We start from the raw sequence: 17,003 nt of genomic DNA, 5'->3' as shown, positions 1-17,003 counted from the left end.
CTAGGGCCCCATGGAAGTCTGAACCGGCTCTGGAGCTTGGCTTGTGGCGGCCGCTATGTTTTTTACTGTCATCCAAACTGGACAAACTAAAACCTTTTGAGTTTCCATGACAACTGAAGTTCACCACAGGTTCTCTTTCATGTCTGGAAGGGGAGGGGGGAATGAGGAGTATTCAGCTGCAAGATGCAACTTCACCTCTAGATGACACTTAATTCCAAGTGCTGAACCTTCACAGAGGACGAAGATAAATAAATTAATAATCAATCTTCATTATTAAAAGAAATATTAATAATGGAACATGTATCCTGATAATTATCAATATTGTCAAACAAGAATGTTAAAGATGATATGATTATAATCATAATGATACTGATTTATCTATCTTGTTCCTTTCTTTCAGCCATTAACATTCAGGAAATATAAATGAATCCATAATATAGATTATATTAGTCTGTAATCTACCTGCCCTTAATCAGAGAGCAGTTTACCGGGCATAAAACCATAACATGTTCCATCTGTGGTTCATTTCTCCCACAATATCCCTCTCCATCCAAGAACTGCACTGTAAAAAGTTTCCACCTCAAAATCTCAGCCCTTTAAATCCAGTGTGCTCTTCTCTATATCATCCTTAAAGTGGCAGGTATAATTTTTCATACACATTTCCGTATAAAAAATGAATAAAATTAAATAATAATAAATAAATAAAATAAAAAATGAATAATTAAATATATATATATATAATAATTTTTAAAAATTGCAGTGACCTTTGGGAAAGGTATGATATTACAGATGCCTTGCAAGTCATGTTAGTTTCTCTTCAACTTGTTACTGCTGCGCTATTCCAATCATGTGACACACATCATGTGACATACTGTACCTCATTCTCCACAATCAACTATGATACACACCCACCTTATTAGGCAGCCTATTTAAGCAAATTTCCCATCAACCCATTTGCTACCAGTTGCTTCAGCCCCTCAGCCACCTGTAGCCACTGGGGGAGTTTACAAGTATTCACTCGTCACTCCCATTATATCTGTGTAATCATATCGGGATAGTCATTATGTTGGACCCTAGATGACAAACACAAACTATGTTCTAATGCTGCAATAAACTGTTGAACGTAAGTTGTCTGACTGAAATCTACTTATGACCGGTTTTATTTAATCCCCTACAATTCCAGGATGTAAATTTAACCTTAATATTATGAGTCATCCAGTTTACCATGGAAATTTGAACCACATTGCCCTGTAACAGTAAGACGATTAATAGACGTCTGGTAACATAGAAAGCAAAAAAAACTAAACAAAACAAAATAGACATTTTAAAAAACATCAATCAACAAAACATAGTCCTGAACTTGAGTTTTCCCTCTTAACGTTACCCCGATGTCACTGATAGACAAATCCCCTCCCACTCCCATGTAAGGCGCCAAACATGTCCACACAGCTGTAAGGGGCCGCTCATCTCTGTATCTTCTCTGTACACTTTCTCACTTGCTTTAAGTCATTACATTATTCTAAGTCCACCAATTAACAGTAACTCCCAAAATACACCAGGAGAGCCAAAATACACCAACGCCATAGTCTGCCCTCAATCATTTTTGGACCAGAATGTTCCTATAAAAACAGTGTTGCGGGTGTAAAAGGGCTATAGGCTTACTTGTAACCTGGCCTTGTTAGTCTAAAAATGCTGCATATGTAGACAGCCATAAATAAAAATATTTGGCAAGAAAATTGCTCTATTAGTTTATGAAAAGCGCAAAAAGTTAAGCATTTTAACAACACACAAAAAAATCTTATTCACCGTCCCAGAGAACTACAATAACATGGGTTCAACATTATGTAATCACCCTCTCTTCAGCGCTTCTCTGCTTCCCCTAACTTCTCAAGAAACTGCTCTGCTTCGGCTGGTGTGTCGAAGAAGTAGGATCTGCTGCCGTGGGAGACCCTCAGGCAAGTGGGAAAGATAATTCCATACTGAATGCTTGTGGCTTGCAGCCACTGTTTTACACTCTCAAAGTGCTTCTGCTGTTTGTGAATTTCCATAGGAAGATCGGGGAAGAACACCACTCGTCGGTTCTAGTAGAGCACACTCCCTTTCGCCCTGGCTGCATTCACAACACGTATCTTGCCTCGGTAGTCAAAAAACTTTAATATCAGAGCCTTCTGCTGCATTGGGGTCAGATCCTAGTCCAGAAATCCCATGAGCCTTCACTATTACCAGCTCCATCTCCTCTGGAAGCCACCGCTTGAGAAATGGGCAAGCATTGCTTCCCTCAACGCCTTTGGGGAGATGCACCAGCCTTAAGTTGTTTCTCCTGCTGTGGCCTTCTAAGTCAACTACTTTAAAAGTAAGCACTTTAACCTTTTCCTTGAGAGCAGCAGCAGCAGCTGCCTGCAATGCCGTGATGTCGTCTTCGGCCCCAGAAATTTGTACTTCCGCCTGTGAGACTTTGTGCATTCTTTGATTTCCTCCTTTATGCTGTTCACTGCAAGCAGTACATTTTCAAATTTAGCAGAAAATTCTGCTTCATGTCTTTTATTGCCTTGAGAATATCCTCTGAGCTAACGCTCTGCCCACGTTCATCACCTCTGCTCCATCTCCACTATGGGCATTCGTATGTGCACTTGTAGATAGCAAGATATCTCCCTCTGACTCTAAATTTTCAGTTATGGTGTCTAGCTTTTTGAGGTGACTTTTCTTTGAAATAAGGGGGCCAATGAAATAAAATCGCCCCTCATGGCACCTAAAGATTAAAGGTGAGCCTTTACAGGATTTAGGTCAAGTTTGAAGCAGAGCAAAAAAGGTGTGACTGATCAGCTCTGCCCACAATAGGTAAATCACCTTTTAAAACAAAAAGCATTCATATAACTATTGTGTAGGTTGCATTTCAGCTAATTTGTTACTTAGACACACTCTTGTTGTGTACGTGTACTAATATTATGCCATACCTGAATTATGTTTCACAAATGGTAGACCTGAGAGGTCTGAGGCCTCTGCAGGAATATTTTAGATAAGATGTTTAATGTTTTGTGTTTGGAGTTGTCATCCTGTCTCTGCTAATGTGAACCTTGAGAGTATGTATCTCATGAGGAAAATGGGCATCTTGTCATCTGTGTGATTGTGATGTAGACTGCTAATTGTTCCCCCTAATTTGGTGTAATTCTGAAATGTTTAAAATAGTGAGCATATTATGTACTTTTCCACAATTTGACGTAGCTCCTTGAGGTCTCAATACATATATTTATTATATATTTATATCAAAATACCAAAATGATAAAGTTCCTCAACACCCTTCTTAATCCTGTGAGGAGCACTGTTGAGAGTGACCAGTTTGTGGGCCTTTTAATGATAGTGAGCCCCTGCTTCCCTCTCTTCTACTGAGAAGTAGGGAGGGGATTTGTGGTGTAGATGTGCTGGGAGAACTGAAAACAGGTTATTGTTTTCACCTGTCTGTCTGTGTAGGGGTGGAGTAGGATACATGCTACCAAGTTAATGGTGAAGACTGCCTGCCTGCAAAAGACAATAGAGACACAGGCAGGATTTCTCATTGCACAACTGATCAGTCCAGTCCAGTGTTACAGGCCACTTCTAAAGGGTCCTCTGACCAAATTTAAGCTAGATCTGGTCAAACTGCTAGGACTTACCATTTATTGTTGCCAGTAGAGGGCACTATGAATTTGACTAGTCAAATCATTCAGTGTTTATTGTTTTAATGGGCTGTTTTGTATCCAGCCCTAAAAGGGATAGTTCACGGAAAAATAATAAAACTACAGAAAATAATTTAAATGCCTCCATACCGCTCATGTGGTGTCCACAAGCCCCGACATTCATATTGGAATCGTAACAAGGTAATTTACACCGTGTGCACCAGAAGTGGCTAAGCTAGTGGATGTAGCCACAACAACACGCAGCACACATTTGCCCTTGGGTGAGAGAATGTGTGTGTGTGTTTCTGGTGTGCCTGTGTGTATGTGAATGCGTCTCAGAGGAGGCTATCATTTAGGCTAAAAACATTGTGTAAATGATGCCGTTTTTAGTCGAATATGAACATTTGGGCTTGCGGACACTTGGATGATATCACATGAGAAGTATGGAGGCATGTTATGTTTTTTCTTCTTTTCTATTACGTCTGAAGAAGCAGTCACAATTGACTTCAATTATATTGGATTCGGCTGCAACACTTTACCCCTGAGTCTCAAGAAGTGTTTTGTGGACTCAAAGACTTTACCCACCTTTCCATTGACATAGTGGTGAGTGGATAATGAGTGAATTTTCATTTTTCTGTGAACTATTCCTGTAAGCAGAGCAGGGGCTGATAACCATAACACTGTGTGACTGCGGGGTGTGGTTAGGGTGCCAACTGCTGGACAACAGGGAGGAGTGGCTCAGCCGGTGATCGGACAGCTGTGCAGAATCAGGTAATCAGGCAATCAATAAGAGCAATTTATTAAGACAATTTAGCTGACATCCAAGGCTTTGGCTTCCAATTCTGTCAATTTAAACTCAGATCTTACCTTGTCACAGCTACAAGCTGCATCTTTAAAGTATTAAAGTATGCAAAGTATACCCAGTACACCCTTGCCAATGTGACTATTTGCCGTAGTTATTTAGTTAATATCCTTTGTATTAATAATGCTTGAAAGTTGCCTACCAGCCTTCACTTTATCCCATGACTCTTCAAACAACTTACGTGCTAACAGCAGCAGGCCCAAGAACAGCAGTCCGATGCCTGCAGGCCCCAACTCTGCTCCTCCATTGGCACTGGGTTTTCCACACACCCCTCCATCCTCACAGGTACAAACTTGAACCTTCATCATCTGTGGTTCTGGACAGGCCTCACCCTGTTCATCCTTCACTACAAATTCCACTTCATAGAAACCAGGCCACAAGGACTCCTGAACCCTTATGATAGCTGCAGTATCTGCAGGAAAAAAGACAAAGCTATGAGACATGTTGAAAATCATTTTGAGTCCCTCAAAAACTATCAGGTCAAAGGATTCTGGAAATTATGGAATTCCACACTTGTAAGATGCAGCCAACAAATCCCAGGTGGTATTCAAGTTCAGAACTTTATTACACATCATTCTCTTCTCACCCCATTTTCTTTACTTTATTTTCACACTGTCAATCCCTGCTTTTCCACAATATAAACATGAGATGTTAATGCTAAGAGCAAACTTTAAACAGGTAAATTAAGGCAACCTGATACTGCTGTGTGCTAAGTGTAATGAGAGATGCAACCGTGCATAATTCCAACTTTACCAAACCGGACCCAAGAAGTTGTCAGGTGAGTGATGTCCAGTGCTATTGAGTTTGCATTGTGAGTAATGACCTTACTATTGAAAGGTTGGGTGTGGAAAGACCTATATCCTTGCAGTAGTAGGGGTATGCATATAAGCTTTGTTCTGTTGTGTCAAGGGAAACACCCCAAAAAGTCCCCATTTGGACAAAGTAAAGTGGCCATATTTTTGTTATTGAAATGCCTGCCTCAGTCTCCAATATTCTGCAGTATTTTCCTCACCATTGAGATGCTCCACCTGCCACTTGCCATTAGTGCCTTCTGGGACAATACTGAAGTCAAAAGGAGGTCCATTAGGGAATGCATCCTCATCTTTAGCATTCACAATGACAGCATCATCCGTGGTACACATAGTTTGGATATTACTGGTCAGGGTGGGACAGTGGTCATTAAAATCTTCCACCTGGATGGCTACAGTGCCAGTGGCTGTTTTACTTGGCATGTCTGTTAGAAAAATACAATAATGAACAGTTCATTCAGCATTTTATTCATTTATCTTTCATTTTGTCAGACACAAGATGAGAGACACAACTGGTTACCATACTAAAGATGTGAGGTTGATGATGCAAAATTTCTCCTCACTTCATTCTTAGAAATCTGACTTATTTAGTCCTTGCACAGTCAGTACAGATGATAGACGTAGCTGGATACTGGCTTATGCTAAGACTTATATTCTTTAACTGACTATGGATTCTTCATTCATGAACCCCGGATAATGATATGAACCCCATATAACTTGTTTAGACAAAAAACTGATGAAACTGATGATACAGATAATTGTAAAACATGTTTTGTCTTTCTTCCTGGAAATGTATTATTATTCAAAAATGAATAACTGAGACTGTGGGCTTCTCCTTATCACAATGCTTAAAAAGCACTCCCAGTACCCTACCTTACTTCACTTGCCTTGTTTTGTTTAATAGACAATTTTCACGGAATCCAATTTGACATACAATAGTAGGCAAACACAGGTGTTACTAATCATATTAATTAAGGTTGTGCTCTATTTAGATGGAGTATTAATACATGTGATTAGTAAAAAATGTGTTAACCTAATATTTCATGTCGAAAAAGCTGCCATGAAAAAGGTCTATGTTTGGATGCCTATGCATAGTGATGTTATTGGATATCAGAGATATTCAAAAGCAAAGGAAGCCTAAAATTGCTGTTTGGCATGACTTCAGATAATTCGGTCTGCACAAAATAAAAAAGGTCTGGCCTTTTGCATGTTTTGGTTTCTGACTCAGTGTTAGTTAAAAACGATGTATTTCCCTTGAACTACTGTATCTAATATATCTCTTCAAAAAATCTCAACAAAATCATAAATTCTTAGGCTTTCCTTCCTCTCCTTTTCACAACTAAAGTAATATTTTTTCACTTCCCCTCACTAAGCCTCCTCCAAAACAGTTTTGAGCCGCCCCGGGGGAGGCCCACCTCCCACTGCGAAAATCTCCGCCCTAAAGCCATCTTCAAAGCACAACTTTACTTTTCAGATCCTCTATTGGCAAGACTGAATTACCAAAAATCTTCCCGGCAGCATCTATTCACATCTACTTTTCATGAAGACTACTAGTTTTACATATAAAACATCTGGTGCTGGAGTAGTTATAAAGTTATAAATACTAGTAGATCAGGCTTACCATCTGTAATGCAGAGCACTTTAGCAAAGTATGTCCCATTGACCAAGAATGGAGATTCTCTGTCAGGTATCTTGTTTAGTTTGATCTCAGCTGTTTTGGGGTCGATGTTAAGCCAGTTGTCAGGGTCTGAGCCTTTGGCATACCTATAGAAAGAATACACTGTTTCAGTTATTATTATTAAGCTGATGTCGATTTAACTGGAGAACATTTAATGTGCAGTTGTATTCACTGACCTGACATTCTCAGCTCGTTTCCCAGTGTCTTCATCTAATGCAAAGTAGTGGGCAATAACATCTTTAATGTTAATGGAGTGGCCTCCCTCTGAGATTGGGATAGCTTTGACTTTAGGGTGAAAATGTGGCCCCTCCGGCTCATTCTTCACATTGATTTTGATTGGATAAGTTTTAAATTTAGTCCCACTTTGCCATGAGGATCCTCCAGACCCACCTGCAGCCCCTCCCCCACCCCCTCCCCCACCTGCAGCCCCTCCCCCTCCCCCACCTGCAGCCCCTCCCCCTCCCCCACCTGCAGCCCCTGCTCCCCCTGCCCCACCGGGGAAACTTATACCACCTCCATTATTGACCATTGATCCATCAAAGAATTGAGCCTTGTTCCTAACAACTAGTCCCAGGTCAAGGTCCTTCACATTTTCATAATCCACTGCCTGTAAAATGGCACAAACAAAGACATTTCGAACATCAAAAACATTATTAATATTTGCTCAATAGGCTACGTATATAGTAGAATTGTATTTGGTGGGAAACAATGGGAGCTAGTTTTGGAGAAGTTAAAAAAAATTAAAGATCTCTAACAGAGATTGAATTGTTGGGATGAGTTGCATGACATTTATCTGCTGTTAGTCAAATCAAGTAATGGATTATATTTTTCATTAGTTGACAGCAATTATAAATAAATATATAAATTACACCAATTATTCTGTGTAACTCTTCGGTTTGAATTGTAATATAATTTTAAATGTATTAATGCACCTGTTATATGTTGCAATGTCCAGTGGAGTGCACAATTATTTTGTATTGCAAAATAGTACAGTTGGCATGTATCTTCGCAAGGTGCACACAGAGATGGTTGACTGGAATTTTCATATGTTAATTATTGCAATGTAAGCTTTTTTGAGATCAATTACCTGCAATTCACTATTTTTGCTATTTTTCACTATATTCGCTATTTACCAACCCATCTCCAGCTGTGTGATGTTATGCTTAAACTATCTCTCCCTCGCTCATGACATCACTTTTTTTATACATACAAATGTATGTACCGTATCTGATGCAAAATGGCACCTCAGAGAGCAGCCTTGACATTCTATCATGAAACCTGCTCTAAAAACTTAAATAGTCTGTTTTTATTCATTACTGTTCCAGTCTTAGAAAGTAAAATTCATCCATAAACATAGGTTCACACAATGCCTCCCTTTTCACACATATTTCACACAGTGAATGATGTGCAGTTCAGTCTTGCCTAACACTTAAGCAAGTGGACTCGTGACATGAGCTGAAGAACGTGGCACACAGACTGCAGGAGCCAAGGATGTGCTTGCTAGCTCAACGTATGCTGTAATAAAATAAATAAAACCTACCTTGTCAAGCATTAGGATGCCTTCATTGGTGTTGGGGTCCGTTCTAATGCTGAAGTATCCAGCCTCATTGCCTTTAACAAGATCAAACACAGCTTCCCAATTGTCTGTGCCTTCCAGGTCTAGGTCCTCTGTTTTGATTCTCATCACCTCCACGCCTTCTGTGTTCTCCATAATGCTGCCCTCATACTGCAAGTAAGACAGATGAAATGAAAATAACAGGGCTAATTTCCAAGTTGAATAGTCATCCATAAGCACATCCATTTCTCAATGTACTCTTTTCTTTTTCTCATTAACACTTAAAGCTATGGAAACCACCAAGTGTTTCTGTTTCTGTTCTTTTTACCTAAATGTTTTGTTTTGTTTTGTTCTATTGCATTGTGTTTTGTTGTGTTCCGATACACAAGCTGCTATGACACCTTAATTTCCCTCCAGGGATGAATAAAGTACTCTATCTATCTATCTATCTAAGAACATGCTTGTATTGAAGACTGTGAGAAAGAAAATTACCTCCTCTTTTTTCAGAGTTGGAAGATTGTCATTCACGTCTCGCACATTAATGGTAACAGTGCTAGTTGCACTATTTCCCCCTGATTCGCCATTTCGGTCTTGACCCTTCACTGTCAGAGTGTAATGATCCACTTTCTGAAATTAGAAATCATAACAAAATGATCAAATCTAGTTGAAGTCAGAGTCAGGCTATGTTAAAAATTAAGGAGACACTTTGCTTTTGTTGATACAGCACCTCTCGATCCAGGTAAGGCTTGTTAACAAAGATGGTCCCATCATTGGTAATGTAAAACATGTTACTGGGTGGATTCTGATCTATGATGCTGTAGGCAATCTGAGAGTTTTCATTCCCCGGTTCATCAGCATCAGTTGCAGTGATTGCCATTACTGAAGTCCCTGCAAAAACAAGATTAAGTGAAACAGTCATTAAACTGAACAGTGAATGCAGGTAGAGCCTACTGCTTTCAAAATAATTTCCGACAATGGCTGTACTCAAAGATCGTAGTGCAATTATTATCTTTCTCCTTAATTATAAGCATTTACTATTGCCCAGCTCCACATGATAGAAGACCAAGCAATGTCTAGGAAATGCACACCTTCATTTCAGAGCCTCTAATTTACTCAAAATAACAGCTATGTATTCCTTATGTATGTCATTCTTACATGGAGACATTTTCAGGATGTTAAGGCTAGAGACGAGAACCAGCAGATAACATAATATTAATGTGTTGGGACCTGGTATTTGTGAACCATAGTTGAGCCTTCATGTGTAGCCAAAAGCCTGACTGCATATCTCCTTTGAAGACAGAGAGCTTCCAGAACTCAGTCTCCCAGGGTGCTTCATCTTCACACATAGGTGTTAAAACTGCTCCTGGAGACAACTCTCAACCACTATTGGTCCCTGTGTGCCCCATGACCCATGAGGTCACAAGGCCAATAAATACTAAGTTTCCCCTCTCCTCTCTCTTTTTCCTACTGACCTCTCCCGGAGGAGTAGGTACAGCTCCTGCTCTCCCAGCAAGGGAGACTTCCTCCCTACCCAAGCTCTACAACCTCAAGCAGGCCTGCCTGGAGCAGACTGCTAAAATCTTCCAAAGGCAGCAACACAAGAGCCTGCCTAAGGACTTCAGCACAATTGGCCACAACACAAGGTCTGACCAACAGATGCACAACAGGAGCCAGAAACTAACAAGACCACTTCACTGGACTTCAAACAGCACATCCAAAAAGGAACTTTTCCTCTTTTTCATGGACGGGTAGAACAACTGGGCTTTATTATTATTATTAGGCTAAGCAAAGGAATGTTAATTCTATTTCTATGTCACATGATGTTTATAAGTTTGACTTGTGTTGTTGTGATATTTGGTAATTATTTGAAAGCTAATGTTAGGTCTGTTATGCTGTTCACTCTCTTTGAATGCATCTAACTACTTTCTTAAACCTGGCACCAACACCTCACACACTCAGCTCCCCAAACTTAACACATACATGTAATGCTTTTATAGCCATCACTGGCAGTATCCCAATGCTTTTATAGCCATCACTGGTGACTGCAATCATGCCACACTGGACAAACTTTACCTTCATTCCGCCAGTATGTTAACTGACCCACAAGAGAGAGTAAAACACTGGACCTTCTGTATGCAAATGTTCCGGATGGATACAGTGCCACTGCCCTCCCCCCACTTGGCAGATCAGACCACAACCTGGTATTGCTGACACCGAAATATGTCCCTCTTGTCCAGCGACAGCCTGCATCCACAAGGACTGTGAGGAGGTGGACTCAGGAGGCCAATGAGGCACTGCAGGACTGCTTTGAGTCCACTGACTGGGATGTGCTCTGTGAGCCACATGGGCACATTAACAGCATGTCAGACAGCATAACAGAATAAATACAATTCTGTGAACAAACCACATTGCCAGCCCAGACTGTACGCTGCTTTCCGAATAACAAGCGTTGGATCACCACTGAACTGAAAGCGTTCAACAAGAAGAAGAAAGCCTTCAGGTCTGGGGATAGACAAGAACAGACGGTCATACATCAAGACCTGAGGGGAAAGCTGAGGGAGTGCAAAGACTCCTACAGGAGGAAACTGGAGGCCAAACTCCAGCAGAACAAATTAAGGGATGTGTGGTCAGGAATGAGGGAAATAATTGGGTTCTAGGTGAAAAGCAGACAGTCAGGAGGTGGCCTGGAGCCTTTTGTGGTGGTGGAGAGGAGGGCGCTGAATAAGCTTTTATTCATCATAGATAATCAAGAGCACCCTCTCCACCACCTGGTGGACAGACAGCAGACTGCTTTCTCCAACAGACTGGTTCAGCTCCGCTGCTGACAGATACAGTCTTTCCTGCCGAAAGCAATAAGACTGTACAATTCCCACCTCTGATAGTATGTAATAGTAATTACTGCTGCAATAACTGTCAATTAATTATTTATTTTGCTCATATTAAATTCATACTAATTTTACCACATATAGTTATATCTATTATTTTAGTCATGTCAAACAAATACTGCATCTTACTCTTTGTGGATGTTGCCCTGCTGCCGTGACACAACAATTTCCCAAATGGGATCAATAAAGTTCATCTTATCTAATCTAATCTCAGCCACATGCTCCCACCACTCCAGGGGGCCTTTTGTCTTCATGGTGGCCAGCCGCATTTTGAATCTCATTCACTCACACACACACACACCCACACACACACACACACACACACATACTCACATACACATCTGCACATCTGTATATAGTAAGTACACCTTTTGTCAGTTTGTGTGTTTATACGTTTATTATTTTCATAATAAATGTTTTTCTTTAAAACATGTCTTCATTAATGTTGCATAAGTGTGAATTCACAGGGAAAACTAGGGGAGGCGGAATCTGCTTTTACATTAACAAAGGATGTTGTACTGATGTCACGGTTCTAAACAAATCATGCAGTCCTCACCCGGAGACATTATTCATTAACTGTAAACCTTTTTTTCACCGCGGGAGTTTTATTCTGATCGGAGTCTACATCCCTCCTCAGGCCTGTGTAACTGAGGCGTTACTACACCTGGCCGACCAGATAAACAACGTGGAGAAAAAACACCCGGACTCTCTGCTCATTGTTTTGGGGGATTTGAACAGAGCAAAGCTCAGCCATGAACTGCCTAAATATAAACAGCACATTAAGTGTCCCACCAGAGACACAAACACTCTGGACCATTGTTACACTGTTTTAAAGGACTCATACCACTCTGTCCCCCGTGCAGCCTTGGGACTTTCTGATCACTGCATGGTTCATCTTATCCCGACCTACAGGCAGAAGCTGAAATGTGCTAAGTCTATGGTCAAGACAGTGAGGAGATGGACCGACGATGCCATTCTGGAATTACAAGCCTGCTTTGACTGCACTGATTGGAGTGTTGTTGAGGCTGCAGCCTCAGACCTGCATGAACTGACTGATACCGTGACATCAGTAATCACTTTTTGTGAGGACATGTGTGTGCCTACCAAGACCTTCTGCACATATAACAACAACAAACCCTGGTTCACTGCAAAACTCAGGCAGCTCCGTCAGGTCAAGGAGGAGGCCTACAGAAGATGGGACAGAGTCCTGTACAACCAGGCCAGAAACACACTGACGACCAAGGTGAAAGCAACTAAGAGGAGCTACGCTGAAAAGATCAACACTGCAGTGAACAATCAACTGGCTGACGAGCTGAATGTGTTTTACTGCAGATTCGACTCATTCACACCTCTCCCCCCCTCAGATATTCAAGACCCATCCACACCCCTCCTGCCACCTCTCCCCTCTGACCCCCCACCAGCACTCAAGATCTGTGAAGAGGACGTTTGTCTGCTTTTCCACAGAATATCCTGTCTGAAGGTCTGTGCTGACCAGCTGGCCCCCATCTTCACCCAGACCTTCAACAGATCCCTAGAGCTGTGCGCCGTCCCTTCATGCTTCAAACTCTCCACAATAATCGCGGTCCCCAAGAAACCCACCATCACAAGACTGAATGACTTCAGGCCTGTCACCCTCACGTCTGTAGTTATGAAGTCCTTCGAGAGACTGATATTGTCGCACCTGAAGGACATCACAGACCCCCTGCTGGACCCCCTGCAGTTTGCTTACCGGGCAAACAGGCCAGCGGATGATGCTGTCACCATGGGACTGCACTACATTCAGTGGATTACAAACTTCCTGACTGACAGGAAGCAGCAGGTGAGGTTGGGGAGCATCACATCCAGCAGCCGGACTATCAGCACTGGCGCCCCCCAGGGGTGTGTGCTCTCCCCACTGCTCTTCTCCCTTTACACCAACAACTGCACCTCTAAAGACCTGTCTGTTAAACTCCTGAAATTTGCAGACGACACAACGTTCATCAGCCTTATCCAGGACGGTGACAAGTCTGCTCACAGACTGGAGGTTGAACGGCTGGTCTGCTGGTGTGGTCAGAACAATCTGGAGCTGAACACGCTCAAAACTGTGGAGATGACAGTGGACTTTAGGAGACGCCCCCCCACTCTGCCGCCCATCACCATCACCAACAACTCTGTGACTGCTGTTGAAACCTTCAAGTTTCTGGGCTCCACCATCTCCCAGGACCTGAAGTGGGAGACCAACACAGTCACCATCATCAAAAAGGCCCAGCAGAGGTTATACTTCCTGCGCCAGCTCAGGAAGCTCAACCTGTCTAAGGAGCTGCTGTCACAATTCTACTCTGCCATCATTCAGTCTGTTCACTGCTCCTCAATCACTGTTTGGTTTGGATCGGCCACAAAACAGGAAAAGAACAGACTGCAACGGACAATAAGGTCTGCAGAGAAAATTATTGGTGTCAGCCTGCCCTCCATCCAGGACCTGTACCTGTCCAGAGTCAGGAAACAGGCAGGTAACACTTCTGCAGACCCATCACACACTGGATACAAACTTTTTAAACTTCTCCCCTCCGGAAGGCGCTACAGATCACTGTACGCCAAAACATCCCGATATAAGAACAGTTTTTTCCCCTCAGGCTGTCTCTGTGTCGAACAGCTAAAACCGGACTCAAATATCAGTAACATCACCTGTAAAATATCTGTACATACTAATATACTGTGCACACTGTATATGTATATTTCTTATTTCATCCATGCACTATGCACCATTGCACCAACTATTTAGCTTTTTTGTACATGTACATGGCTTTTCTTTTTTGTCTTTGTTCTTGTTTATCTCTATGTTGGTTTGTTTTTTTCAACTGTTTGTACTAAGAGAGTAAAGTAAAACCAGAGTCAAATTCCTCGTGTGTGTTCACATACCTGGCAATAAAAGTGATTCTGATTCTGATTCTGCCAATCTCTACACTGTCAAGAACTCCATATCCTTCATCTTTGCTAGCTATTGATGTGGTAAATTTGCTTATAGTTATTAATTTAATTATTAATCAGAGTTCCAAATTTCAACTTCATGACACTTAATAGATAAATCTTTTCCCTTCCTTTGAAGGGTGGTGCCCCAATTTAGCTTTTATCAATTAAAGTTATTATTTAATATCAATATTTTAAATATTAATATTTAATATTTTTTCTGATAGCCAGATTAATTGAATGCCCAAAAGCACACCATTTAATGGTGCCACGCTTACGGTAGGATAATCACAATTGGCTGTAAACTTTATTTTGTTTGCTCCTATAGGTCTTTTATGATGAAAACTATTTTAAAATTATACTTCCTTGCAGATACAAATCCAAGATTTTTGCTCTATACATAATGAAGCTGGGTAGGATTATTTTGCCATCACATATCAGGATGAGGATTTGGATGAGGATCTGCGCTTCTGGATCAGTCACCTACATCTATGATAAAGAGTGTGTCTACCCCCAAAACTCATAATGTCCCCATTAGACAGATAGGAAGGAGAGGAGCAGTCCACAGTAACCTAGTAAAAATCAAGACAACCCATGCCAATCTAAACATATTCAAATTAAATGTGGCTTACTAAACATCAGATCACTCAGGTCCAAATCTCTACTGATCAATGACCTGATTAGTGATCACAAATTCGATTTATTCTGTATAACAGAATCCTGGCTCCAACAGGACGAATTTGTGATCCTTAATGAAGCTACACCTCCAACCCACAGTAATACACATATTCCCCGAAGTACAGGTAGAGGTGGAGGGGTAGCAGCAATATATAACTCTCACCTTACAATCACCCCTTGTGTTAAAGAACATTTTACATCGTTTGAAAGCCTCACCCTTTGTCTTTCCCACCCAACCCTTAAACAACATAAACCTGTTTATTTAACCATCCTTTATCGCCCACCCGCTGCTTATACAGAGTTTCCAGATGCATTTGCAGAATTTCTGTCAGAACTAGTCCTTAGTGCAGATAAAAACATCATCATGGGTGACTTTAACATTCATGTTGATGAAGCAAATGATAGCCTTAGAGGTGTGTTTAACTCTCTAATAGATTCATTTGTTTTCAGTCAGCACGTAGATAAACCAACTCATAACTTAAACCACACCTTAGACCTTATACTGACACATGGCATTGATGTTGAGAATCTAGTAGTGTGTGATTCCAACCCTTTATTATCAGATCATTTCCTTCTCTCATTTGAATTTATGACTAGCAACTGCACTCAGGCGAGTCAAAAATTCTCCCATAGTCGGTTACTGTCCAATAACAAAATTGATAAATTCAAGGAGATAATTCCCTCTATTCTGCAGCCATGCGTAAATGAAACACATGATAATCTTTTCAACCTCGCTCCTGCAGAACTCGATAACTTAGTGGATAATGCAACCTCAGGACTTCAAACTGTCCTTGATAGTATTGCTCCTCTGAAAAAGAAGATAATTCATCAGAGGAGGTTCACTCCGTGATTTACTTCTGAAACTCAAGCCCTAAAACAGGCAACACAGAGGTTACAGAGGAAATGGCGCTCCGCCAGTTCTGAAGTTAATTTTACTTTCTGGAGGAGTAGCCTTGAAGTGTATAAAAAAGCTCTTCAACATGCCAGAACCTCATATTACTCTAGACTAATAGAGGACAATAAGAACCACCCCAGGTTTCTCTTCAGCACTGTAGTCAGGCTGACCAAGAGCCACAGATCTATTGAACCCAAAATCCCATTGTCATTGAGCAGTAATGATTTTATTCACTTCTTCACTAATAAAATTGAAACTATCAGAGAAAATTCACCTTTACTCCCCAAAAACTCGGTCACAAACTGTCAACTATGATAAAAGTGTAGACCTAGACTCACAGTTAGATCAGTTCTCCCAGATAACCCTTTCACAGCTATCTTCTTTAGTCTCATCCTTTAAAACTTCAACCTGATTGCTGGACCCCATCCCTACTCAGCTCTTTAAAGAGGCTTTCTTAGAAGTCGGCAGCACTGTATTGAATCTTATCAATAGCTCTTTATTAACTGGCTATGTACCACAGGCTTTTAAACTAGCAGTAATTAAGCCTCTGCTAAAGAAGCCTAGCTTAGATGCAGGCATCTTAGCAAATTACAGACCTATATCAAACCTCCCATTTACTTCTAAACTTTTAGAAAGAGCCGTTGTAAATCAGCTGCTTGTCACAGTTATGGTTTTATTTGGTCATTGTTATGGTGTTTTCTGTCACCTTTTTTCCTACCATGTTCGTGTCCTCCCCACGCACCTCCAAACCTGACAGTACGAACCAACCAGATGACGTCACTCACGTTCCAGCGTCGGGGATCCCGACAGATGCTACCCACGTTCCAGCGTCGGGGGTCCCGGCTGACGTCACTCACGGTCCGGCATCGGGATACTGGCAGATGCTACCCACGTTCCTGCCCCACGGTCAGGGGTTCAAGCAGTCGTCTCGCCAATTCTTGCCCCTCGGCTAGGGGTTTCGGCGGGCGGCTCTCCAGTGCCTGTTCCTGCCCCTCGGTTGCGGGTCCTGTCAGGCTCTGCTCCAGTTCCTGTCCCTGCCCCT

At 41.6% G+C, this 17,003-nt stretch overlaps 1 protein-coding gene across 2 annotated transcripts in view; it reads right to left on the bottom strand.

Moving 5' to 3' along the window:
- dsg2.1 (desmoglein 2, tandem duplicate 1) overlaps positions 1–17,003 on the bottom strand; it is a 34,638-nt gene that overhangs the window by 5,736 nt on the left and 11,899 nt on the right. For both annotated transcript variants that reach the window (XM_069522659.1, XM_069522660.1), the window contains 7 exons: positions 9,285–9,445; positions 9,050–9,184; positions 8,543–8,728; positions 7,179–7,609; positions 6,946–7,088; positions 5,528–5,749; positions 4,697–4,927 (listed from right to left, as the gene is read on the bottom strand). In XM_069522659.1, the coding sequence (XP_069378760.1) occupies positions 4,697–4,927; positions 5,528–5,749; positions 6,946–7,088; positions 7,179–7,609; positions 8,543–8,728; positions 9,050–9,184; positions 9,285–9,445 (1,509 nt within the window). The remainder of the gene's footprint in view (positions 1–4,696; positions 4,928–5,527; positions 5,750–6,945; positions 7,089–7,178; positions 7,610–8,542; positions 8,729–9,049; positions 9,185–9,284; positions 9,446–17,003) is intronic.

Source organism: Paralichthys olivaceus, chromosome 3 (assembly GCF_024713975.1).
Source record: "Paralichthys olivaceus isolate ysfri-2021 chromosome 3, ASM2471397v2, whole genome shotgun sequence".
Classification (NCBI taxonomy): domain Eukaryota; kingdom Metazoa; phylum Chordata; class Actinopteri; order Pleuronectiformes; family Paralichthyidae; genus Paralichthys; species Paralichthys olivaceus.
Note: the sequence above shows the minus strand (reverse complement) of the source record. Positions and strands in the feature narration are given on the sequence as shown.